A 27100-nucleotide genomic window follows, 5' to 3' on the forward strand; every position below is an offset into this window, starting at 1 on the left:
GCGATCAACAATCTTTCTCACTATATTCCAGAGACAATGGGCACTGCTTCTTGTATAAATGGACACTACAAGCCCTTTATGCCATTTATGTCGTAAATTTCTTAAAACTTCTTAAAATTTTAACTATGATTTTTTTCCGTATGGAAATATAGAATCTTTACTACAAAATATAGGTAAAATGCCGATAAGAAGCCCCTTTTACCGCTTAAAAACCCACAAATTTCAAAGACAGAAATGACCAACGAACAATAATCCCCATCAGAGAGAAAATGGTCCCAAAATCTTGTGTCCTTCTGATATGCCCTTCAGAATATAGGGCTATGGACTTACCAGATATACTTTCTTCCAGTGAAAATCTTCCCTATCGTAGAACCTGTCTGTCTGCGTCCCACGACCAAACTCAGGTCTACCTATATCGAAACTATTCAGTCTATTTTTGCGCGTTAAGCGAGATTAGAATAACTCTACTAGCTAGCGTTCTATCCCGAATGCCCTTCTATTACTGGCTACGCTACTTACCATCTATTCTGTTTTAGTAGCATTCTACTAGTATACTAATGCAAATGCTACAATCTGATTGGCTGAGCTACTCGTATACTATGAGCCATTAGAGTGCAGTGGCTGTCGACCGTCCACAAAATGCGAAGTCTTTATCGTTTTTCCGAAGTTTGGAAGAAAGTTTAGATGTAAACGGATAATTAAATTCCTGGGAAGACTAAAAGAAGGACATAAATGGTTTCTTGACTTTAAAAACTTGAAATTATTGAAAAAAACGGGTGCGCGCGCGTAAACAACAACAAATGTATCAAGGACATTCAATTCAATGCGTGCGATTTCCGTTTGTTAAGGAGGCTCTCTATAGTTTTACGATCGCGCGAGCGCTGAGGAAGTAATCCGGCCGCGCTCAAAGGAAAACGTCAGTGTTTTTCGATATTTTATTACGTCAACATGAGCACAAAAAGCAAAACTGATAGTGAATTTTCTCGCGTTTCCTTCAGTGAAATTCCGTAAAATTTGGCAGATTGGAAGAAAATATTTTACTTTAGTCGGAGCTCGTTTCTCAGGGAAATCTATAAGACCAGATCTTTTGCAGCGGTAAAAGACATAAATTTGAAAATATCGAAAAAACTGCCTTTACAAACCCTACTTTTTTCGTGTTTAAAATTCGTATCCCGCTGGAAGCGATGTGATGTAAAAATTTTGGAAGATTTCACCGAGGGAAATTCTTGAAAATCACAAATAAAGCCATAAAAACAGTAAAAAACACTTTTGTTTGGGCATTTATTATTTAAGACTAAATACCGAAATTTTAACAGAGATGATAGCAAAACACTATTTAATCATTGCTTATTACATGTAATAAGTTTGAGAGAACTAGGTGTGAAAGCGAATGCAAAAACAGCATTCAAAACATAGCACTTGAGCGCGCAACGCCATAAATGATTACCCATGGAGCCACCTTAATGCGTAAAGTTCAATAATGCGTAGAAAGATAATTAGAAACCGTTATTTGCGTTTATTTCAGTAAGAATTCTACTAAAACGATTAGATTATTCGCTCTCGATTTCTATGAGGTGATAGTTCATTCAGCCTTCGGCCTCATCAACTATCACCTCATAGAAATCTCGAGCTCATAATCTAATTCTTAATTAGTACAAATCTACAAGCGTTCTATCACGAATGCCGTTCTTTGATTGGCCACGCTACTCACTATCTATTCTGTTGTAGATAATGAGTAGCGTAGCACCGTGCGCAAGGGGCCTCTCTGTGCCTCTCTTTGTGTTTTCGAAGTGTCTTTGAAGAGGATTTAGATTAACTTTTTGAACGACTAGTAGATTTATACTAAAACAATTAGATTATTCGCTCTCAATTTCTATGCGTGATAGAAATCAAGAGCGAATAATTTAATTGTTTAGTAGATAGTGAGTAGCCTAGCAATGTGATGGTGTGTGGTTGTTAACAAAATGGCGGCCGCTTCTCTCCTTTCTTGAAGTGTCTGTGGAGAGCTGATTTAGATAAATATCAGTTGAACAACTAGTAGATTTATGCTGAAACAATTAGATTACTCACTCTCGATTTATATTACGTAAGAGTTGACTAAGGGCTGCGTCCCCGTCAATTGTTACCCGATAGAAAATTCAAGCTCGTACTTTAATTGCTAAGTTAGAGACCATGACCAGTCTATAATGAAGGAGCCAATCAACACCATCTGCAGCTGTAGCGGCAGTATTTTCTCATGACAGATTTACTCGTTGATTCTCTGCAGTATCCTAGCCTAGCCAATCTATGACAATGCACCGAGCTGTCCAGACACCTTTTACCTGCAAGGAAATAGAAGTGACCTTAATTATATAACAAAAGGGCCATGACCGCAGGATAAAAGTAAGGCCCGACGCAGCGAATTTAAAAGGTCGCCAATTGTGCTTCAGTAGGCAACTATCCCAAGTTGTGTACAGCCACTTCACTGTTGGAGAGGTATCCGTTAAATTAAGGAACTGTCCTGCACTGTACGAGGTTTGATTACTATCATAGAAGTAGTCGGTTGACTGAGGTGCCCAGTTAAAGGAAATGTACGCTTAAGGGGACTGCTTAACGGACAACTTTTGAGGTGTCCACTTATGCAGGAGGTGTCTGTCTCCCTTGAGCCCGGAAAATCGAAAGGAAAAGCAAGTTTTGGAATAATAACCTGCGTCTGGTTCAATATAAATCGTGAACATGCGTGTGCTTGCGCTCCTTCTGCTATAAAGAACATCTTAATGCGCAGTTGTACCCACCGTCTACATATCCACCGGCCATACAAGACTTTCTACAGTTCTGCAACATGAACGCTTGGTGAAGGTAACAGTCGCCATTTCGTACCCATTTTCGACACTGTCGCGACATTCTATCACGAACTGTTGTGGTAACTGCAGAGATCGAGGGTTTTATTAATCACAACCAATCACCGGACAAAGCACTATAAGTGTTACAAAATTTGACCATGAGTATCGAACAATATGCACTACTAATAAAAATTAAATAAATGTTATTTGTATTCCTCAATCGTATCCAAAATCGCAATTAGCCAATGAAAAGCCATTTCTACCGTCTGATATCTTCCGATATTAGGCCATTGACGTGATAAATGCAGCCTGGCCGATTTACATATATGGAAGGATTTGGGTAAGGTAAACTCTAGTCGTACTTTCTTGTCCAGCTGTTGAGATTTGACACCATTAGGCCTCGAGTATTTTCTCATAATAAACAACCTGCGCCTCCAAAGGGGCTTTATTCAGCAACCGATGATATCAAAATAGGAATTCTTCTTGTTGACCTGTTGATGTACATTTATTTCTTTGAAGAGTATAGTTGGGAGAAATTGTGGTTCAAACGCCAACAATTCTAATTTGCCTTAATGATTAGTTCTAGATTCTTGTGACCTGTACGTGTTTTCATGATTTTTGACCACCCTTATGTGGAGCTCAAGGAATCGAATGAATCCGTTGGAAAGGTACTTACGCGTTGAGTCGTTTACCTGATTCCTTAGCACACTGTTTGCAAGTCCAGCGACAGAAAGCAAACATGAAAATTGGCTTTTCTTTGCAGTGGCCTCTCTTGGCCCAGTTTTTGCAGGACGAGCTATGATCTTCACACCCCTTGTGTATCACTAGAGACAAAGAAATCATTGCGATGTTGCTTATGGCTATGTAATCAGTGGCGAAAACCAATCTTGAAAGTTTAGACGAGTTAAGGTGGCTGGCAACAGTTTCCAGCATTTTTAGAAGTTATACTTAGCTTGATGGACCGATACTAATTCTCTTTATATCAAGTGATGATACAATATTGGGCGCCATACAAATGCCCATTCATTGGTGAACAATTGCAAGTTGTGATTATCTTCATGGCATCAAAGGCTACCCCACCAACAGTATAACATGTTCAAAACACCCTTAATTTTATCTTTTAAGTGTTTAGAACCCAAGATGGTTCTGTGACCCATACATTTTATGGCGAAATTGTATTGAGCTTGATAAAATACAACTTTTTGAAAAGTTTAACAAAAATTTTATTTAGGGTTCAGACCCACCGTAAATTTCTGAAAGTATAAGGTGGCTCTCAATCCTTGTTGACTGCCACCATAACAGAAAACTAACAACTGAGTTATAATCCTTGACCCCGAGAAAGAGTAACATCATCTAGTAACACTTGAGGATTAGTTAATATAATTTTTACTTGCTCAACTCCGTGTATTCTGCTTTGTTTTCTTCATTTTTAAAGATTTTTCTCGCAGATGCACGAGTGTATGGTAACGTCTATCATATTATTTTATTCACCTTTAGTCGCTCCGTTCTTAACCGGTCAAACCGATGATACGTACTCGCTTAACCGTGTATGATAAAATGACGTCACAGACGAAAAATACGAATGCTATTTACCCATTTGCTCCGGTGCACACATATGACAACTCCAAGGACACCATGAATTCATCTTGTCTGGTTTGTATTGACACATGCCTTGCTTTGCCCACGCTCTACATTCACGACGTGTATTGTCACATTCTCCCCAGTGGAAATATTTCCTGTTAACCTCCGTTATATTATCATACACTGCAGACAAATAGAACATCAAGTCAACTTGGGTACCATTTACCAAGCCAAACCAAAGTAAGGGCTATTTTTCCATTTAATTTTAACAAACTATACCCAACAAGCCTAACCAAGATTGTAGAAATTACGTTCGCAATATATCAGGGCCGGGACTTTCCAAGAGACGATTGTACAAGGAATATGTCAGAAGAAAAGTCAACAACGCGCCAGGGGTTAATTTGCGCCGAAATTTTGCCTTTGCGAGTACTCCTTCCTTCTTCCCCAGAGAAATAACGTGACTTGAGTCCGCGATCCAATCGGTAAACCAGTAACTATAATAATAATAATAATAATAATAATAATAATAATAATAATAATGGCATTTCGGGCAGTATATCCACAGGGTGACTCTTCGCCTGCCCGATGCTAACTAAATTTACAATTGTAAAAAGGTTAAAAGATATCTAAAAATTTATATCCATATGTAAACGAGATAAAGTTGTGTTTTAAGATATGCTAAAATAAATAAATGAATAAATAAATAATTAAAATTATGCCAGGTGTTCTAAAGCTCTCTTAAAAATAATGTTTTTGGTGTCTTTACAAAATTTAATATAGTCTTGGCAGCACCTCATGTTGCTGGGCAACCTGTTAAATAAACTTACAGTCTGGTCCTGTAGAGTATTATTAATTAAAGATCTCTCTAACTGAATGCTGTTACTAGATCTTAAGCATCTTTCGTGTTGAAATACATTAAGTTTCAGATAACTTGGCCAATATGGGTTGTGAAGGGCTTTGTGAGTTGCCTTAAGTAGGTTCCATTCGCGTTGTTCCTTTACGGGAAGCCATTTGAGTTTCGTAAGGATGTCTTCGGATGACACAAATGTACCAAGCACAAAACTAGCTGTAGCCTTTTGTACTCTCTGGAGACGTTTCATTAAATAATCCGGGAGTGAGTGGTATACTATGTCATTATAATATAGCTTGCTTAGAACCAGTGCCTGTGCCAAATTCTTTTTGATATGGAAAGGCAGGATGTTCTTTAACTTCCTTAGGGTTGTTAGAGTAGCATAGCAGGACGCTGCTACTTGTCTGACATTTCCTTCCCAGTTCAGATGCTCATGGATGTGAGACCCCAATAATTTAGTGGTGGTCACTCGTTCCAAGGGGATGCTGTTGATTGTGATGTCGAACTTTTCAGTGTTTAAATGATGGACCTTTGATAACTGCGGAGTAGATAATAACATCAGCTTAGTCTTGGAGGGATTAATGACTAAGTTTGCTTCACGTGACCACGCTTCCAATTTGCCTATACTTGCAGAAAGTTCAGTTAGAGTTGATTGAAGATCTGCTGGTTTGCAGTGTGTGTACAATGTGGTATCATCAGCATATTGATGACATTTAACTCCGCGTACATATGACTGAAGGTCAACCACGTAGAGATTGAAAAAGAGTGGCCCCATGATAGAACCTTGAGGTACACCGAAACTCAACATACAAAGCTCTGACGTTTTGTCGTCGACTTGCACAAAGTGTTTCCTTCCTGTAAGATATTGGATCGTCCATTTAAGATATTCCTTGGAAAAGCCCAACAGGCTAAGCTTTTCAAGAACAGTCTTGTACTTGATGGTATCAAACGCCTTAGAGAAATCGGCTAGTACCATGACGGTAACTTCTCCTCGCTTCATGGCGCGAATAATGTCATCTCTGATCCCTAATAGAACAGTAGTCGTTGAGTGTCCTTTCCTGAAGCCTGAGATATTCTATTTTAACAGGAAGTGAGAATCAATGTAATCGATGACTTGGTGGTGTACGAGTCTTTCAAAAACTTTTGAAAGGACCGGAAGTATTGATATCGGTCTCATGTCTGATACACTGAAGGTAGGGCCACTGGTCTTAGGGATTGGGGTTATCCTCGCAACTTTCCAAGCGTCGGGAAATGTTGATGTGACAATACAGGAATTTATCACGTCTGTCAAAGGTCCTGCAATCAGGTCGGTTACAGGCTTTAGGAGCTTAGCTGGTATTTGGTCAGGTCCTGTCGATGTATCGGAACGAATTGATTTGATTTCCTTGAGGACCTCTTCATATGTAACGTGGCGCAAAGTGAATGATCTTTCCCCCATCAGGCATGGCTACAAGCTATCAACAAAGTTCAGTAGGTCTTCTTTTGCGTCAACGTCTGCATTTCCGGTGGCGCGTTGGGCAACTTCTGCAAAATGCTTGTTAAGCTCATTGACATCCAGACGTAAAGGCTGTGGACAAGGGTTCAAAATACGGTGTATAATACGCCAGACCTCTTTCGGTTTTGTTGATGATAATGCCGTATTGATGAACGATCGCTTCGCCTCTTTGATCGTTGTTTTCAGACGATTACGGACGTCGCGAAAAGCTTGCCAGGCATCGGGTGTTTTTAACGAGTGTGCCTTGTGTCTTAGTACATTTCTCTGATTTTGAAGACCTACAATTTCCTCATCATGTAACCAGGGAGCTGGTGGCCGTGTGACCTTTGTGCGTGTCATTGGAGCGTGTCGCTCAATACAGTCAGAGATGAGTGTAGTAAACATCTCTAGCTTTTCTTCAGGATCATCTGTTGCCTGAATGACACTAAATGGAAGGGATGTAAAGTCGCGAACGAACTCTTCTTCCTTGAACCCACGCTCTTTTCGAATCATTTTAAACCTTGGAACAAAGCGCTCAGCACGAATGCTGAGGCACGCGTAAGGTGCATCATGGTCGCTCACATTTGAGCATGGAAGAACATCAACATGTGTAACACGCTTAGGATCATTTGAGATTATGTGATCAATCAAGGTCTCACTGTGAGGTGTAACTCTTGTTGGCTTTTGCACGTGCTGTGTTAGGTTAAACGTGTTCAATAAATCTGTATACTGTTTTGTCAACGGCGCATTTGGCTTCAGCACGTCAATATTTAAATCCCCAGTAACAAGCAATAATCCGTCCCACGAAGTTGACAGATCCGCAAACATGCTCTCCATTTGGGACATCCACTGTTGGGTATCTAGTATTCTTGTGGATCTGTATATGGTTCCCATTAATAAGTGACTATGTTTATTGCGTCCTTGAATTTCAAGCCACGAGTGTTCTAATTCAGGGAATCTTGATTCAATATCCTTACGCCTTTTGTACTTCACACTTTCTTTAATGTATGCACCAACGCCTCCACCTTTGATTTTATCTCTGTTCCTAAACTCATTAGCATAGCCAGGAATAGTTACATGGCTAAGTAGTTGTGGGTTGTCTTTGAGCCATGTTTCGCTAAGCATGACCACGTCAAAATCATATCTTTGAATGACGAGGAGTAGCTCGTCGAATGTTGATGTCATACACTGCGTGTTGATGTGCATAAAAGAAAGTTGTTTTTGTCTCGCAATGAGGGCATCGAAGTGGCGGTCGGAATTCCAATGCAAATCACTCGCAGCATCATCTGTCGTGTCCAAAGCGACTAGATCTTTTACTTTAAAGAAGGGAAGCTCAGATAATGTACAAGTACTACATGTCCAAATGCCAGGCTGGTTAACTTTGATGGTTTTATTGAAACTGGCGTTGCTGTTTACACAGCGAACATGAATTAAATCATAACACTTATCGCACTGAAGATGTTTATGGTTTCGCTGAACTGGCTTTGAGCACTTTGGGCATTTGGCAGTAAATCCGCTGTTTGGTTTTAGGTTGCTCGAAGACGTATCCAACGCGGGTCCAGGATGCGGATGAACGTCCCCACAAATTAGTATCGCTGAGGCAGTAACATTGAATGATGCGGTAGAGTTGTGATAGTGGAGTGGGCGACTCTTAAGCCATTTGCATTTCTTCGTGGTTGATGTTGGCGAATTTCGACTCCATTTGATAGGAGTTTCGATGAAACACCGATTACTTTCGATTGAATTCACCTTTAGGTCCAACTTGTAGGTAGAAATTTCAATATTCAGAGCCAAAAGAAGCAATAAAACGAAATTAACTTCGGAGACTAGGAAGACGCGTCTTTCCATGACCACACCTTCACGCCTAGCACCTTCACACGCTAACTAGTCAGCGGTCATTTAAAAAAAAAACACGCAACCTCGATAGGCTCTAAATCTGAGCCCGCGATATAGTCACGTGATACTGGTCAGCGGATAGCTTGTTGTGACAGCTGTCAATTAACAATAGGGTGGACGCCCAAAATCAAAGATGTAGCTATGGTAATGGTGCTACTCTCTTAGTTTTCAAGTTATTGGCGTACGGTACGGGCGGACGTACGTACGGACAGTCACGTGACAACCAAAAATTTTCAGATCGATGGGTTACCAAATTTTCTAAGGTATGGGGCTCCGCTCGCGCGCTTTCAACGCGCGAGGAGCTCCGCTATAATCATTATTAGTATTATTAAAGTAGATCCTGATTCCTGTCTTAAAACGACCTAAAATTGGGGCTCTGTCACCGATTGCTGTCGTGGTTTCTTAAGTGTTAGGCAGCTTGGCTGTTCAACGTGTCTAACTACTCGTACAAGTGTTACATGGCCTTCCCTTATTGTTATGCTTTAGCCCTTTTCTGGTTTACAAATGTCCTAGTTCATGCTGCAGCATATGATTGTTTAATGCTCCTGAGACATTTCTTTAACTTGTTCCTGGAGAGTATAGTTTTTTTTTCAAGGTGTTTTTTTCCCTGAGATCATCAGTTCATTTCAGTGCTTTCTTGAATAATGATGATAATAATAATGATAATAATAATAATAATAATAAATATAAATTATTAAACTATCAGTAAATTATAATGTACTGTGTCAAATTGTTTTACCCGAGGGGATAACCCTGTACTAATAGAGGTCACCTATCTAAAAAAGAAATCACAAATCCTAGGAATAATTTAAAAATTAGTCTATTTACAAGTTACAAAACCTAAGAATAATTTAAAAATTTAGTCTATTTACAAGTTACAAAACCTAACTGATTAATTACTGCATAGACTGCGGCTTCGGCATCCCTCATCCATTAGAGTTTCATCTTTCGTAAGTTCATTTTGAAAACATTAGTTGGCAGAGGCAATCCCGTTATTTCAATGAGACGAGGACGCTCTTCGTCTCTTATAGAGTGTGAATTGTGTATTTTTGGTATCACAAAGGGGTTTCAGGACCCAACGCCAAGTTTTTACCCATGCGAGAATCTTTAAGGATTGCACAGAAAGAATAATCGCTGTCATACTGGGTTGGTGGCTTAAATCGTTCAGGGATCAAAATCTGGAAATTTAACACCCAGTTGAAAGCATTCGGTGACAACGTCTTCATCGTCGGTAAAGTAACTCTAACTCTTATTTTGCAGTCTTTTTAACAATTAGACCCGTGGCCCTTGAGGGCGAAGGGTCTAATTGTTTTAGTATCACCCAACTAGTCGGACAGAAAAGGCAATAATAAAGTTAGCAAATGCAAGGTGAAGAAACATTTATTTGGGAATAAAACGAAAGAAAGCGTCACGCTCGATTGCGCGTATTTCGCTACTCGAGGACTATTACCAATAGTCCTCTAGTAGCGTAGCCAATTAAAATGCAGGATTTGCATTAGTCCACTAGTTGGATGATACTAATTTGGAATATCATCTTTTTGGAGTGGAATATGTCTCAAGCTCACGCTCAGGTTGGTCTCCTTTTAAATGAGAGGCCCGCCCCAAGGTTAAACTTGCCACAGTAACTAATTAAACTTACATTTATGAGTAATAACGAAGAGGCAAGATTTGCTGTTACTCCGAGTTTCGTGCTTACGCACTCATCAGACAGTATTTAATGATAAGCATTCCTATCAACTAGATATATATACACGGTATTAAACAATAGGCTAATTGCTGGACTAGTTGCATTACAATAAGTGATAGTTATACTGGAAAACAATAGGTGTGAAGACAGAAATTACGGGGACGAGTATAAACTGCGTGGGTGCAGTACAATATAAAGAAAGTGTCAAGCGTTCTTCAAGTAGAATTTGTTCTCGTGCCGGCATTTAGAAATAAGTTCTGATCTTTTGTTTAGTAGATTGTCGTTGCTATGTTTGATAATCATTAGTTTTTCTGTGAGGCAGAGGTCGCATCGTTTGGAAATGTTGTTGTAGGGTCTTGCACGGCTAATAATTGACCATTTGATGTTGAAGTCTTGTTTTTTGTCGTGTAGTTGCCAGATGTATTTAGAAAGCTCGGTGCTGTTGATGTGTTTTCTGTGCTTAAATGTGGATTTGTGCTGCGAGAATCTCTGTTTGAATGTTCCTTCTGTCAGTCCAATGTAGTTCTTGGTTGTGTTGTTAGTTGTAACTTGTGCGTTGTAGATTACACTGGAAGTCAGGCATTTGTTGTCTAGCGGGCATTGGTCTTTTTTGCGGCAGTTGCATTGCTCTCCGGTGATTGTGTTGGCGTTGTTGTCGGCGTTTGTTATTTTCATGTTGTGTTTGTTGATTACTGTTTTCATGTTGTCCATGCAACTGTAGCTGACTTTGACGTTGTTTTTGTTGAAGAGGCTGTGGTATTTATGTTGGTTCGGAAAGTGCTTAGATATGAGCTTCAGGAATGTTCTACCGATGTTTGTCTTTACGTTTTTACTAAATGGAGGGTTGTACCATATAATGTTTCTTTGTCTGTTGCGTCGGGGGCGTGTTGGTTGATTGTCTTCGTTGTAAATTAGTGTTTCAGAGTATCCGCTGGCTTTCAAAGCAGTTTCGTAGATTGGTTTGGCCTTGTTGAATTCGTGTTCGTTGCATGAGTTGGCGGAAATACGGCGATTGATGGATGCTGGAAGTTGCTTTATTATGTTAGGTAGGTGGTTAGACTTTGTGTTGATGTACTGCGGCTCGTCGTTAGGCTTTCTGTAGGGGCAGTAGGTACCTTTTGTAAGATCGAAGGTGACGTCCAGGTAGTTAACAATTTTCATGTTAGTCTGTATGGTAATGTTAAGTCCATATGTCTTGAAGCGTCTTGTTATGTCCTTCCTTGTACGGTCTGCTTGAGGTCCGGAGATGTTTTTGAAGATGGCAAGTCCGTCGTCTCTGTAAAGCCCGATGTTGTCTATCCCGTATATGTTACACAGGTCGTCGAGAATGAATAAGCCTACGAGCTCGCATACTTCGGCTCCGTCGAAGCTGCCCATAGTAACGTCAAAAGAACTGTTGTTTTTCTTGATCCAGGCGGTGTTACTGTCAAAGAGAAGGGATTTTCTTGAATGCATAATAATATCGATGTCGCGGTCCGTAATGGAAGTGAATTGTTTGGCGAAGTTGATTGCGTCTGTAAGAAGTTTCTCAGTAATGGAAGGGTAGAAGTTCTCAATGTCAAATACGGCGAAGGTATGTTGATCTTTGTGTTGTATAGAGGAGAACCAGTTGATGACGGATGATGAGTTTTTCCATTGGTTAAGGCCAGTCTTCTGTCTCACAGTCGTGTTAATGTTCGCGAGGATTTCTTTACTGATACGTCCAATCTCACTTTTTGCAGGGTTAATGAGTCTACATGTAGGTTTGTTCTGGAAGTTGTCTTTATGGTCTTTGAGTGTTATAAAAGCCTGTCGTTCAGCCATGCGTTCCGCGCGGTCGTCAATGTTCAGATTAGTAGCAATGACTTGAGCTTCTTTGTTAATAGCAGTAATCGTATTAGAATTTGCTTTCTTGTACGTCGATGTGATATTGTCCTTGAGAAGCTTGTCGTGTGAAGCTTTGTCTACTTCGTAGTAGTTGGTTGTTTTGTCAGCAGGTATGAATGTTTTTGTGGAGTTGTTTATTTTCCTAATGTCTTGTTGTAGATGGTCTTGGAAGTCATCTCGTATTTGCCTGAATTCAATGTTCTTGATCATTTCGTACACGTCAGTTTCAAAGTTGTTTAGGTCTTCGTTCTGAGGAGGACATTTTCTTGATTTAAAACCAAAGTTGTTGTTGTCAATGTTGTCGTCGTCGTTGTTGTGGTCTGTGTTATTCTTATCTTTATTCTGTTCGAAGAAGAAGGCTTTCCAACGCATACGCTTGATTACACTTTCGGTCTTTTCGATGAGTTTCTTGAGGTAGGAGTTTCTTGGTGGGATAGGAATGTTCTTCATTGAATAGTTGAATCTTGTTTTCTCCATTGTGGATAACGGCGATCGGCGTTATCCACAATGGAGAAAACAAGATTCAACTATTCAATGAAGAACATTCCTATCCCACCAAGAAACTCCTACCTCAAGAAACTCATCGAAAAGACCGAAAGTGTAATCAAGCGTATGCGTTGGAAAGCCTTCTTCTTCGAACAGAATAAAGATAAGAATAACACAGACCACAACAACGACGACGACAACATTGACAACAACAACTTTGGTTTTAAATCAAGAAAATGTCCTCCTCAGAACGAAGACCTAAACAACTTTGAAACTGACGTGTACGAAATGATCAAGAACATTGAATTCAGGCAAATACGAGATGACTTCCAAGACCATCTACAACAAGACATTAGGAAAATAAACAACTCCACAAAAACATTCATACCTGCTGACAAAACAACCAACTACTACGAAGTAGACAAAGCTTCACACGACAAGCTTCTCAAGGACAATATCACATCGACGTACAAGAAAGCAAATTCTAATACGATTACTGCTATTAACAAAGAAGCTCAAGTCATTGCTACTAATCTGAACATTGACGACCGCGCGGAACGCATGGCTGAACGACAGGCTTTTATAACACTCAAAGACCATAAAGACAACTTCCAGAACAAACCTACATGTAGACTCATTAACCCTGCAAAAAGTGAGATTGGACGTATCAGTAAAGAAATCCTCGCGAACATTAACACGACTGTGAGACAGAAGACTGGCCTTAACCAATGGAAAAACTCATCATCCGTCATCAACTGGTTCTCCTCTATACAACACAAAGATCAACATACCTTCGCCGTATTTGACATTGAGAACTTCTACCCTCCCATTACTGAGAAACTTCTTACAGACGCAATCAACTTCGCCAAACAATTCACTTCCATTACGGACCGCGACATCGATATTATTATGCATTCAAGAAAATCCCTTCTCTTTGACAGTAACACCGCCTGGATCAAGAAAAACAACAGTTCTTTTGACGTTACTATGGGCAGCTTCGACGGAGCCGAAGTATGCGAGCTCGTAGGCTTATTCATTCTCGACGACCTGTGTAACATATACGGGATAGACAACATCGGGCTTTACAGAGACGACGGACTTGCCATCTTCAAAAACATCTCCGGACCTCAAGCAGACCGTACAAGGAAGGACATAACAAGACGCTTCAAGACATATGGACTTAACATTACCATACAGACTAACATGAAAATTGTTAACTACCTGGACGTCACCTTCGATCTTACAAAAGGTACCTACTGCCCCTACAGAAAGCCTAACGACGAGCCGCAGTACATCAACACAAAGTCTAACCACCTACCTAACATAATAAAGCAACTTCCAGCATCCATCAATCGCCGTATTTCCGCCAACTCATGCAACGAACACGAATTCAACAAGGCCAAACCAATCTACGAAACTGCTTTGAAAGCCAGCGGATACTCTGAAACACTAATTTACAACGAAGACAATCAACCAACACGCCCCCGACGCAACAGACAAAGAAACATTATATGGTACAACCCTCCATTTAGTAAAAACGTAAAGACAAACATCGGTAGAACATTCCTGAAGCTCATATCTAAGCACTTTCCGAACCAACATAAATACCACAGCCTCTTCAACAAAAACAACGTCAAAGTCAGCTACAGTTGCATGGACAACATGAAAACAGTAATCAACAAACACAACATGAAAATAACAAACGCCGACAACAACGCCAACACAATCACCGGAGAGCAATGCAACTGCCGCAAAAAAGACCAATGCCCGCTAGACAACAAATGCCTGACTTCCAGTGTAATCTACAACGCACAAGTTACAACTAACAACACAACCAAGAACTACATTGGACTGACAGAAGGAACATTCAAACAGAGATTCTCGCAGCACAAATCCACATTTAAGCACAGAAAACACATCAACAGCACCGAGCTTTCTAAATACATCTGGCAACTACACGACAAAAAACAAGACTTCAACATCAAATGGTCAATTATTAGCCGTGCAAGACCCTACAACAACATTTCCAAACGATGCGACCTCTGCCTCACAGAAAAACTAATGATTATCAAACATAGCAACGACAATCTACTAAACAAAAGATCAGAACTTATTTCTAAATGCCGGCACGAGAACAAATTCTACTTGAAGAACGCTTGACACTTTCTTTATATTGTACTGCACCCACGCAGTTTATACTCGTCCCCGTAATTTCTGTCTTCACACCTATTGTTTTCCAGTATAACTATCACTTATTGTAATGCAACTAGTCCAGCAATTAGCCTATTGTTTAATACCGTGTATATATATCTAGTTGATAGGAATGCTTATCATTAAATACTGTCTGATGAGTGCGTAAGCACGAAACTCGGAGTAACAGCAAATCTTGCCTCTTCGTTATTACTCATATACTCAGCTCTACACTATATGTGTATTGAGCACTATTTTAATGGGATCTGCTACTTCCTCATATGGTTAAACTTACATTTAGGAAAACAGTAGCCCCATCTCTTGTCCTTATTATAGTTGGTTGTCGTCGCACACCAGGTCTTCTTATTAAAATACAGACAGTCATACACAAATCTGTTTTTGTAGAAAAATGGAAACATGCATGCAGCTCCTCGCCCATTTCCCCCATGGGTACACAGACCACAAGATCGCGGGCACCTGCGTCGCATGTAAGGAGCAGTTACCACACATTCTCCGTCTCTTGCCCATTCTCCGCAGCGGCTGTGAAGATCCCTGCAGTCTGTGACATCGTCGTCTGTCTGGCAGTGTCCCCATTTCCTGTCTCTGTCATAATTACTGGTCGTCGCACACCATACTTTATCGTGTTTACAGTCAATGCATGTGCATTCCGTGAATTCCATGCCATTGTAAATGAACGGGAAGACGCAAGGAGCATGATTGTCGTTCCCTGATAGTGTATACACTAAGAAAAGGAGAGAAAATTCAATTAATTCTATTTGCTGATGTGCAAGGACGAAAGGGTCTGCGCTTCTGGATCAGAGTTCAAACGCAGGCAGTCAAGAAAAACAAATTCCATTAATACCGATCCCAGGCTCATCTTGCAAAGACACAACTCATCATCACCTAAATGCTTGGTTTTGCCAAATAACCCAAACAAAGAGGCTCGATTCTTTAACCCCAACCTCTACTTTGCCGATGAGGTGGCGTTGATTTCTTTTTTTCTAACCAACGCTTATACTGACACTTACAAACAGAGAGTGTTTTTTTATTAATATATTACGTGACGTGACCAGTTCGAAAACTTGCAGTTGCAAAGGAGGAGATTAGGACCGTTGCATAAAACGGAGGGTTAATTTCTTGGCATCGACGGACTCCTGAACTTACATACTCACCAACACCCGATGGAGCCTCTCGATATTGTATGTCATGATGAAACTCCTCCGTGTCGCTGTTGCTGGTATGATTGCTTCTTCTGTGTCCTGTGTGTTATACAAGTAAGTTATATCGTCGTTCATGTTTGTTACATATGAGCTAAAACACAAGACTTATGATTACTATTCCTTTCTACCTCCTCACTCTCGCTCTAGCTGGAATGTAAACGAAAAGTATTTAGTTCCTGGGCTGTAAAGGACCGACTAGAGGGTCCATCAGCTCATAGTTTCTCGAACTGTACACCAGTGTAAAATCCAAGAGGCTAGGGAGACCATTTGAAAATTACACCTGTGAAAAATGACCTTACCTACAGTCTTCGTTTCAATGGACCAACAGCCACACAACAGGACAAGAAGAGCGTCTAGCCAGAAGCAGATGACTTTGAGCGCTTCCATGAGTTACTAACAAAAGCCTTGCAGTTGTTAGTTTCCGTACACGACTAGCTTTGGAATGCTCTAAGATCAGTTAAATGGTCTCAGATTGTGCCACCAGGTGTAGTTTCCGAAGAGAACTCTGAGGAACATGTGAAGAAACCAGCTATATAGTCCTTCATGGTCAAAAACATTGGCGGAATATGCGCTATTCTTTTCAGTACCACTTTCACTTCTAGTTAGTCAATTTTGACTAACAATTTGGTTATAAGTTGATTTAAAAAAGAAAAAAAAATCTATCCATTCTTTCCAGTCAAGCTGTATAATTTCATCACTAGATGAATTCCATCTTTTAAGCGTTTTCTTTCGATTTGCGGCCATACTGGAGTTCCCATACGATAACTAATCGTTTCGTTAAGAGAAACGAACTCATTTTCCAATGGAGGGAATTTTCTTTGTTTGGGAACACCAACATGGCTGCCTTGATCACTGCGCAAAAACTGAATATTCGGTCGAATTCGATCGGCGCACGTCGCGTATAGCAAATTGTTTTTGAGGTATTCAAGAACGCCGGACTGAAAATACACCTGCAACATCCTTTTAGAATCCTGCCTGTTTTTCCGAATTCCACTTGAATACGTCACTGTTACATACTTAAATAGTCCTGAATACGCCAGTCGTACATCACTATTGCGTGCGCCTAGGCTAGATACTCTAAGGTTCTAGAGTTCGCATTTGACTTGAATACTTGCTGTGTCCATGCTTGAATACTCTTACATACCCCAGACGTACATCACATGTGACGTGTGCCTGAATACTCGAGGATTCTATGGTATCAAGATTTCATATTCGGGACTAGAATGCAGGAAATAGCTTTTTGGCGCAGTGTACGTCGCGCGAAAAAGGTGATGGCTTTGGCCAATGATGGCTTTGGCAGACATTTACATCAAGTTACCCTATGCATTCTATGGACTTAATGAAACAGCGGCTCACTTATAATCGTAGAACTAACAAATGAACCACAAAATGAATTGATGAACCTGAAAGGGTCTCACGTGGGTACTTCTGAGACAAGAAGCCGGTTGACCTGATTTTCTTGTCGTTTTACTTGCACTTGGTTTCGAGAGGTAAATGAAATGAAATGTGATGATGTGAAAAGCGCATATTCCGTCTCCTTTGAAACTGCTATGTTTAGAAGTATCAGTTTCGATTCTGTCACCAATATTTCAGTGGTATCTAAAACACAAAAATTACTTTAAAGCCTCTGGCGAAACACGTATGCAAAGAAATTCACGCATGAAAAACTATTTGACAAAGAATTGGTAGTAGTAATCTTTCATACGTACCTTTAGTCAATGATCTATACACTTCCCATAGAATTCGCCAGTTTCTCACAATTAAAAGTACGATACTGGACGTTATGGTACCTCGGGATGATCGTGGAAAGTAAACAACAAAAAAGCAAACAAACAGTAGTTCAATGGCCTCTCACTTCACTGTGTCTCGTATTTCATTACCTGCTTGACCAACTAAGTCACCTGGTCGCGTGTTGAATTTTTCATCACAGTCTTACAAATGCACCACTTAAACGCAATGGGGCCTATGATTAGTCTTTGGATTAGTCTCTGCTAATTTTCTTACGTTCTCACATCGTAAAGCTATCTCTTAATTTCACTTGCAGCATTTTTTTAAACGAAATTTATGACCATGTCTTGTTACTATTATATTTTTACATGATGCCTTCTTGACCTTCTTCTTAACTGGTAATGAAAACTTAGAGCGGTTTTCAATTGAGCGTCGTAAAACCAAATCAAGCCAAATACTTACCTTTTAGCACCAATTACTTGCCAATCTCAAACCAAAGTAAAACCAAAACCAAAACCAAAACCAAAACCAAAACCAAAGTAATTGCCTGATTACTTTCGACACTCAATTGAAAACCGTTCCATTTTCTTAGTTTAATTAGATAACTACTTAGGTTGTGTCATGGCTGAAACGATCTTTTTCAACACTTACATTTCAGACAATTCAAGTAGACTGAAAATATGATGGTCTACGACTGGATCAGGCCTCGACCACCAAAAGGCGTTTTAAAAGTCAAATCAAAAAGATTTTATTGGGGTCGAATTTCTATACACGTGCATAAACCTGCAACGTACCAGGATTAATAAACCGTATTCTAGCTGCCTGGAACTGATAGGGTTGAGGAGCCCGGGAGAGAAGGGGTAGGGGGTGGGGGGTAGGGGGTTATAGTGTACAACGTAAAACGTATTCGCCGTATTTAACCAGTACGAAAATGGCTTGTGACCTTTCTTGATATCGATAGCAACATTTTTTGGTGTTTCAAACTTATGCTGATTTGAACTTGCCGTTTTCATGGTAATCATGGTAATCATAATTATAATCATACATTGACATGCTTTTCTTTTCTGCTTCAACTTTTGGTTTAATAATGATTTTAGATATGATTTTATGCAGTAAATTTATTTTATTTTCATATATATTTTTGGATTTTATAGAATGAATCTTAATCGACCTAACCATCTCATTTTGCAGAGATATGATGTCAACCAAATCAGATAGTGGAGACAGCGTGACCGATGGCGCCGCACTTGAAATCTGGAGGAGTTCGCGGGCTCCTGTCCCGTTCTGACCACTAAGCTGGAGTTGTTTCTCGGTAGACGTTAGTTCATCTCCTCGGTCATGCTTGTAAATAGACAACTGGTCTGCCTCCCGCCAGCTGGGAGTTTAAAACCCATTCAATGTTTAGTTGATATATTTGTTTCTTTCAGTTTAAGTGGCATGCCTGTGAACAAGCTAGGTATAGCTAAGCGCTTTGGCCACTGTAAACAACAACATTTGAACCAAGCTAAGAAACCATGAGACGTACTTTGGAGGTACAGACGAAGATAACCTTCTGTCCTCTTTCAGTCCCACAAAAGATAGTAAAGCCGGTTCTAAAGAGGGTTACTGATAAGTTTCTGGAACGATAAATTGCACCCGTCATTGAAAGTCTCAAAGTCTGACCCTCTCGTACTCACTGGAAGCTAAGGGAAGCTAAATTCCCTAAATAATCTGATGTTTATAAATATGTACATGTGATCGCGAGAATAGAGACTAAGACTTGGCTTGGTAATATCTTGCGCGTCAAAACAACAAAAGATCCTAAAGGCTTGGCGTATTCCTAGAATTAACTTTCTACAAAATTAGCCTCTCTTAAGATGACGATCACGAAAACAGATGAACCGGACTTCCTTTTGGCGCTTCATATCTGCGTTCTAACGGTATCCAGCCATCTAGGAAAACATTTATCTACACCATTTGCAGCTGTATTTGCAGTATTTTTTCATGATATGTCGGCTTGTTGGTTCTCTGCAGTACCCTTCTCTGGCCAAATCATGGCAATCTGCTACGCGGTCCAAACACATTCTACCTGCAAAAAATACAAGTTATATTGCATGAATCAAGGTTGCTATGCCTTGAGTAACAGCCAGGTCTGGAAGCTCCTCTATACCTGTTAAAATAAATATGAGTTATTGACCAAGGGTGAGGTCAAGATGGCTGAATAATGGCCAAAATCGTGTTTTACGTGTTTATGGACCAAGACGGATTTAAGGTCCTGAAACTCGCCAAAAAAAAAGACCAATATCCAGCCATCTTGACCGAACAAGCTTGGTCAATAAAGGATTTATTATATGGCTTTCGGGAAAAGTATTCTTGTGGGACACAGCAGGTTGTCCCGAGCGGGTAAGATAACGCCATCTTGCCCGCTCGGGTAGTCAATTACAGCGCAGGATTAGGTTTATTCCTCCCTAGCTAGCCATATAATTTGACGTATACAACTCTGGACGAAACTGTTGAGACAGTTTCATTAAATGCGCGAAATACAACGATGTCAGTCAAACCAAATCAAAGAAAGCCCCTCCCCAGTCCATTCTTAATGTTGTCTTGTCCGAAAACCAACGAATCCAATTTTTTTTCTCCAAAACAAATTGCAAGGGAGGAGAGGGAGGGGCCGTATTGTGGAAAACTAATCATGTCTCAGTTTGTCCGTTAAAGCGGATAATATTGACCCTTTCATATATTTTGTTTGAATGTGCACTTACCTTTCACATATCCACCGGCCAAACAAGACTCTCTACAATTCTGTAACATAAACTCTTGGTGAAGAAAGCAGTCGCCATCTTTAACCCAGGTTTGGCATTCCTGTGGCATTCTATCACGCCCTGTCGTGGGAACTGTGGAAAGATTATCAAAGGCAAGTTCTCGTAAATGATTTTTATTTAATTTTGAGGGCCCATTAACTGATCTTTTTAAGCCTTTGCAAGGGAAAATTTATTCTCATATAACCTTGTCATTTTTGGCTATTTCAGAGTTATTTCATGTCTTTTAACTTTTTTATGATCAGTAACATCAGTGATGACGTCATCAGGCCAGTCCCATGGTCATGTGACTCATTCTGAAAAAATGTAAAGGCTCCCAAGCATATTACTTTATCGATGTTTTTCCCTTGATTTAATTTTTTAACTTTAATCTTTGTTATGCTATGCATAGATTTTGTTTCATTTCTAAAAGATCAGATTTTGAGAGAGTTTCGAAGTATTGAAAAATTCGTAATTTTCTGAAAAAGGATGATTTTACAAAAGAAATGCATAGATGTTTCCAATGTTAGCTTTCATCGTAACTTGTCGAAAAAAGCTGGATTTGATCAAAAACCACATTTCCTATAACATTTAAAGAAACCGGAAGTTCCCGCGATATCTATCAGAAATTACCCTATCAACGCGTGCGCAGTTTATACTACCAGCGGCTGGATAAGATCAAACGAGGCATACGAAAGCCACACAGAGATAGTTTTTCTTTTTCTCGTGCGCTTGTTTTTCTGTTTTTCTCTTAGTTTGTTTTTGCTTGTACTTCTTTTTCTTTTCGGAACGGAAGGAGAGTTCCTTTGTTTTGGAAGTCCCACTGTGTAATTTGCGTCCTAGCGTAATTAATTCCGTACCAGGTGACCGGATCGTGTAAAGAGCCTATTCCTTGAGCTTACCCATTGCTCAATTTATCCATAATCAACGGAATTTGATATCGGCGAACTTAACCGAATTGTGAATGGCAAATTTCATCTCGTTCGGTTGGTTTGCTGATTTTGGAAAAAACCCTTAACATTACGTACTCAACGGTCACCTTCTAACAAATGGTACGCCACCGCTGAATTTCTGTTAACCAAATGACTCCTAACTCGCAACGTGTAATAACCTACGTGCAATAACTTAAATCTTAAAAAAACAAGCACAGATTTTCTATTTTACAAATAGATTCCATGTTGCCGTTCAGTAATAGATCGCAGATGACGCCCAAAACGTGGCCCACGAGGCGATAGCCGAGCGTGTCATGGATGTTCATACCACGTTTTGACATCTTCTGCGACCTATTTCTGAACGGACGCACGACATCATGGAATCTACTCTTTTGTATATTAAAGAATCAAAAAGGGCGTTCATGACGTCATCTATGGGCCTGTCCTTCAATAGACCTTAAATAAGAACCCATCAGAATGCGAGTGTAAACGACATATTACATAAAACTTATAATCTATTCGGAAATTCTTGAAAACCAGCTGAATTAATACTAATAAGTAAATTAAGTTATTGTAAAAACTATTTTCACTCGGCTAGTCCTTAAGAATTTACTGAGCTCATTTGCATGACTGACAAAATTACTTCATTGTGATTGGTTAAGGTTAGGCCAATTTTGTTACCATTTAGGTTACAATGCAATTAGCCTACGAACGCAGACGTATTTCCGGCTGTCGCTTGTCTCCGCCGAAAATAACGTCTGCGAACCCGAGCCAGGAAACGATTTCTGTGACGTAATGACTTTTGTCTCTCTTTGGCCAATCAGATTCCATGATAGAAAGAAACTCGAGTGTTCCTCGCAGCGAATACCTCGCGCAGTAGGTCTGGGGCTACTTGAGCTAAACTGTGATTGGCTTAAAATTCCTACGTCACAGAAATCGTTTCCTGGCTCGAGTTCGCAAACGTTATTTTCGGCGGAGACAAGCGACAGCCGGAAATACGTTTGCGTTCGCAGGCTACTATGCAATGCAAATACGTTCGTTATTTTTCAGTCAGATAAATGCGCAATCGTATGAAAGCTCGAGCAATTAAGGATTACACTGCTCGAGGTGTTTAATTATTTTTCAAATTATACTCGCCTAAAGACTCATTCAATTTGAGAGAATTTTCAAATATCACTCTTAGTGTAAATTCTTTATTGCACCCGCATTCATACAGTTAGTTGGATAAAAATGAACAAAACAAGTACGTTGCGTCACGGTAGCTTACTTGATGTTTTAGCGCAGTGCTTGCAAGTCCAGCGACAGAATGCAAACATGAAAACTGGTTTATCCAGGCAGTCTCCAGCTTCGGCCCAGACCTTGCAGGATGAGGTAAAATCTTTGCACCCCTTGTATGTGACTGGAAAAAGAGAAACCCGCGCGAGGATTACGTGTGGTTAGGAGCACAAACTGTTCCACTGCTGAGAATGCATTTATTGAACACGTGTCCCATTAAAACTGAGAAAGAAAACACTCCCAGCAATTTGGGGATTTTGACTTTAATTTCGCGGGTGCCGCTAATTATTGAATTCCATTACGCACAAGGTTTTCTCTATAGAGTGTTCCCACTCACGTAGCCGTGGCCAGCAGCCATACATGCAAATATATTGGAACAAAAGAAAGTGTTTACATACACGTACACCAACATGGCCGCCGTTTTATTTTTTGGGATACCAATATGGCTGCCGTGACGTCATTTGAAAACACTCTATTATCAGGAAACGAATCCTTCTGTTGTTCTGCAAAAAGAGCAATTGTGAGCGTGCGTAATAAGGCCAGCAAATAAAGCACACGAGATTTTGGTTTGTTAGCGACTTGAAAAGCTCTCTCCGCGTTCTGCGCATTTCTGAAGTGCTTTGTTTTGCTGGAATATCTACAGAAATGAAGGGTTCGCTGCTTCCTGTAAATGTGCGATAGTTGGGGAGCGTCCACCCTACGCCGGAGAAATTTTAAAACACAGCTTTATTTTTACGGTTAGGCATACAGTCCACACTAATCCGTCGCGAAAACGGAGTTTTTGAAAACTCTCTTCAAACCAAAGAAATTTGAAAATGCCGGCTTTGCATTTTCGTGTGGACGGAAACATTTTGAAACCGGAGCTAGTTTCGAAAAGATGGCGTCGCGATAATCGCGTGTTTTCTTTGACCGAGTTTTCCTCAAATACAAACCCAAAATGACCAGCGGTGATTGTTACGTTTTTAAATTCCTCCGGCTTAGTGCGGGCGGGGCCTTAGGTATTTACCCATTAGCTCGGGCGCACATTTATGACAGCTCCAGGGACACCAAGAATGCATCTTTTCAGGTTCTTCGTCACACAATCCTTTACTCGCCCACGTCACGCAATCTTGGTGTTGATCATCACATTCTCCCCAATGAAAAAATTTCCTGTTAACCGCCTTTATATTACGAAATACTGCGAACAAATGGCACGTTACGTCAGCTAGATAACATGCTGTAGTATGTTTACCCTAACCACCTAATGCGAAATTGGAATGGACTGGAAAAGGAAACGTAAAACAAGATGGATACTGGGTTGAATTGTGCGTACATAGACGTGGGAACATTTTAAAAAATTTATTGTTTGGCTTAAAATGAAAAAAAAAATTAAATTAAGTAAATTTTTATTTAGTTTTTGGACTTCCCCTTTCGTTTTCTACGAGCGATAGTCAACTTGGCTAGTTACGTAGTGATGACTATTTGTTTGTAGAAAAATAGGTTGAGAGAATCTCATCGAGTTACATTTACTGAAGAACGTGTGTTCTTTCATTGTGATGACCTGGACACTTGAATTTGAGATCAAAACAAAACTACAGTTCAAACTTACACTTGGGAAAACAGTAGCCCCATCTCTTGTCCTTGTTATAATTAGTTGTCGTCGCACACCAAGTCTTCCCATTGAATTTTAGACAGTCATACACAAATCTATTTTTGTAGAAGAATGGAAATTTGCATGGACCTCCTCGCCCGTTTGCTCCGTGAGTACACAGACCACAAGATCGCGGGCACTTTTTGCGCATATAAGGGGCGTTTACCACACACTCTCCGTCTCGTGCCCAGTCTCCGCAGCGGCTGTGACGATCCATGCAATCTGTGACATCACTGTCTGTCTGGCAATGACCCCATTTCTTATCTTTGTCATAATTACTGGTCGTTGCACACCAAACCTTGTTGTGTTTACATCCCTTTGACGTGCATTCGGTGAATTTCATTCCGTCGTAAATGAACGGGAACACGCAAGGTGCATGATTATCATTTCCTGATAATGTATACACTGTGAAAATGAGGGTTACATATCACAAGTATGCATACATTAGCTAACATAGATTAACTAACTCTTGAACTTAAAGGCGCTATGGGGAAAAAGAAAACAGGTAAGTAAAAAGACGGTGAAATAGAAAAGCCATATAATAACGGGGTAACAAAAGGGAATGACAGAATCTACTTTTTGCATTTCGTATGACGTCATCGGCCGCTTAGAACGTCATTAGAGAGCCAACGAGAACGTCACCAATAAAAGGTATAATAAGTGGAACAATGGCTGTGCACGGGTGGTATAAACCTTTGTAAATTTATTCGCTGTCCTTTGCAGAAAAAAAAAAAAACGGGAAATGACTAAGTTCTGCGTATTTTGGAAAACACGAACGACGGCGACTAATTTTTAGTCTTTTCATTTGGAATTGAACGTTGGCGTTAAATGTTTAGCTTGAGCAAGTTCTGAGACCAGAAACCGCCATCGAAAGCCTAGTTTATGGAGAGTTCCTTTCCAAAATAACGCCTGCACTGCAGGCTACCCACACACAAAAAAAGTGGCTCTGTCTGCAGAACGCGTCTAGAGAGGGTTAGCATGTTATTGTTCCCACGTTGGTGTCCTCAAGTGGATAGAAAACGTGATGGGCACAATAATTAAAACAAGGTCAAATCATTTTGGAAAATAATTCTTTGTTTTCCTGATGTATAATATTTAGAAATCATTTGAGCCAACTGATGTTATGATAAACCATATTGGCAAAATACCAAACCATTGGTTTTTAAGCAGACGGTTGAAGAAACAAAAGGGTTTACATGTAGTTACTGATGTTATGTACATTAAGCGCAATTAGTTAGGGTAAGCTAGTGGTTTATTTTCAATAATTGTGCAATTTTTATATCATTAACTCACCCACACTTGTTGAAACTTCCTGAAACTGCACCCCACCGTATTGATACACAGCTGCGTCTTGTCTGGTATGATTGCTTCTCGAGTGACCTGTATTATGCAGATTAACACACAGTGTCGGTCACTGAAAAGTGTTTGTAACAGGTTTATGTAAACACGGCACGGCTTGATGTTTTTGTAGTCAGAGAAGATCATTTGAAAATGATTGCGATAGGAGGAATGTAAATGCCTTGTGAAAATTTACGACCTGTACAATGTGATCTTACCTACAGTCTTTGTTTCAACCATCCAACAGCCAAACAGCAGTACTAAAAGAGCGTTAAGGCAATGGTGGATGACTCTGATCCCGTCCATGACGCACTGATAAAAACAATATTTGTTTCTGGTTAGTTGAACAATGTCCAGGGAATGCTTTGCTACTTTCTAGTCAATTTATGTTACAACGCTCTGCTCCTGATCAATTCAGTTGGCATTGCAAGGCTAGCTTCTAAGTGTACCGAAGAAAAGTAAATATACCTGTTGATTAGACTCAGTTAACGAGGCAATATTTTATTGCCTTTTTCGAGATTTGTATGGTTTCAGCTGGAACATTTAAAAGACTTCGACAATCTATACTATAAATGACTAAAGTCACTTAATACAGCAGTCCCTGGTTCATTGTAACTTTTCTGTTTTGCACTTTGTTGTCAGGTCGACCGAACAATCTGCGGGTGCCTCTCCTGTGTGAAGAGGGGATCTCTGGGGAGTTGATTAGCTTTAATTTCTCAAGAACACCACCTGTTGATTGAAAGCTCTCTCAAGCAGCGTGAATTCACTTGTTTGCCGGACTTCAATAAAGTTGCGACCTCGGTCATTCGAAAGAGTGGCAGAACATAAAATGTTCAAGCCATCTCTTTAATTTTTCAGTTGTGGTATTCGCTTTCGCTCCTTGTCTATCGGTTTTAGTTGAACAATTTTGCTGAGAGCAGAAAGAATTTCCTGTCATGTACGTAACTGTACGTTTCTTAATCTGTATTCCTATATTGGTGGGCGAAAGCCATAGTATGTTAAGCTTCGACATTGTTTTCACGACGTTTGCTGGAAACCAAAAGAAAAAATTCAAAACTGATTGAAACAATACTTCAAGCCTATGAAAGCAGTTGAACGTTTATTATATCCATGTTAGAGATCAAATATGTGAAGTTTGAAAGGCTTTTCATTTAGCTTGTAACAGAATGATGGGCATGTCTGTTTGTTTAGGATAATATGTTAGTGGTCTCCTGTAGACAATAAGATTGAATAGCCCTGTATTTCCCATCAATTCAGCAAAACGCCCAGGACGTTCCCTTGATGCTCTCCCCGTGGTTTCGTCAGATTGTGGTCTGTCATGGTCAAATATTGCGTTTTTGTATAAAGT

At 40.0% G+C, this 27100-nt stretch overlaps 2 protein-coding genes across 2 annotated transcripts; both read right to left on the reverse strand.

Moving 5' to 3' along the window:
* Positions 1–1634: 1634 nt before the first annotated feature.
* LOC145486080 (uncharacterized) lies at positions 1635–16525 on the reverse strand. The gene is made up of 7 exons (XM_081464788.1): positions 16372–16525; positions 16025–16111; positions 15148–15594; positions 4416–4586; positions 3515–3646; positions 2775–2906; positions 1635–2321 (listed from the first exon to the last, which is right to left on the reverse strand). Exons 1-7 carry the CDS (start codon positions 16457–16459, stop codon positions 2200–2202), a joined length of 1179 nt encoding a protein of 392 aa, XP_081320914.1. The 5' UTR covers positions 16460–16525; the 3' UTR covers positions 1635–2199.
* A 3091-nt stretch (positions 16526–19616) lies between these two features.
* Positions 19617–26058, reverse strand: LOC145485468 (uncharacterized). Its single transcript, XM_081464132.1, has 7 exons — positions 25971–26058; positions 25708–25794; positions 24373–24819; positions 23791–23961; positions 22777–22908; positions 20542–20673; positions 19617–19868 (listed from the first exon to the last, which is right to left on the reverse strand). The coding sequence occupies exons 1-7, from the start codon at positions 26056–26058 to the stop codon at positions 19744–19746; spliced, it is 1182 nt and encodes a 393-aa protein (XP_081320258.1). The 3' UTR covers positions 19617–19743.
* Positions 26059–27100: the final 1042 nt, after the last annotated feature.

Source organism: Orbicella franksi, chromosome 4, assembly GCF_964199315.1.
Source record: "Orbicella franksi chromosome 4, jaOrbFran1.1, whole genome shotgun sequence".
Lineage (NCBI taxonomy): Eukaryota > Metazoa > Cnidaria > Anthozoa > Scleractinia > Merulinidae > Orbicella > Orbicella franksi.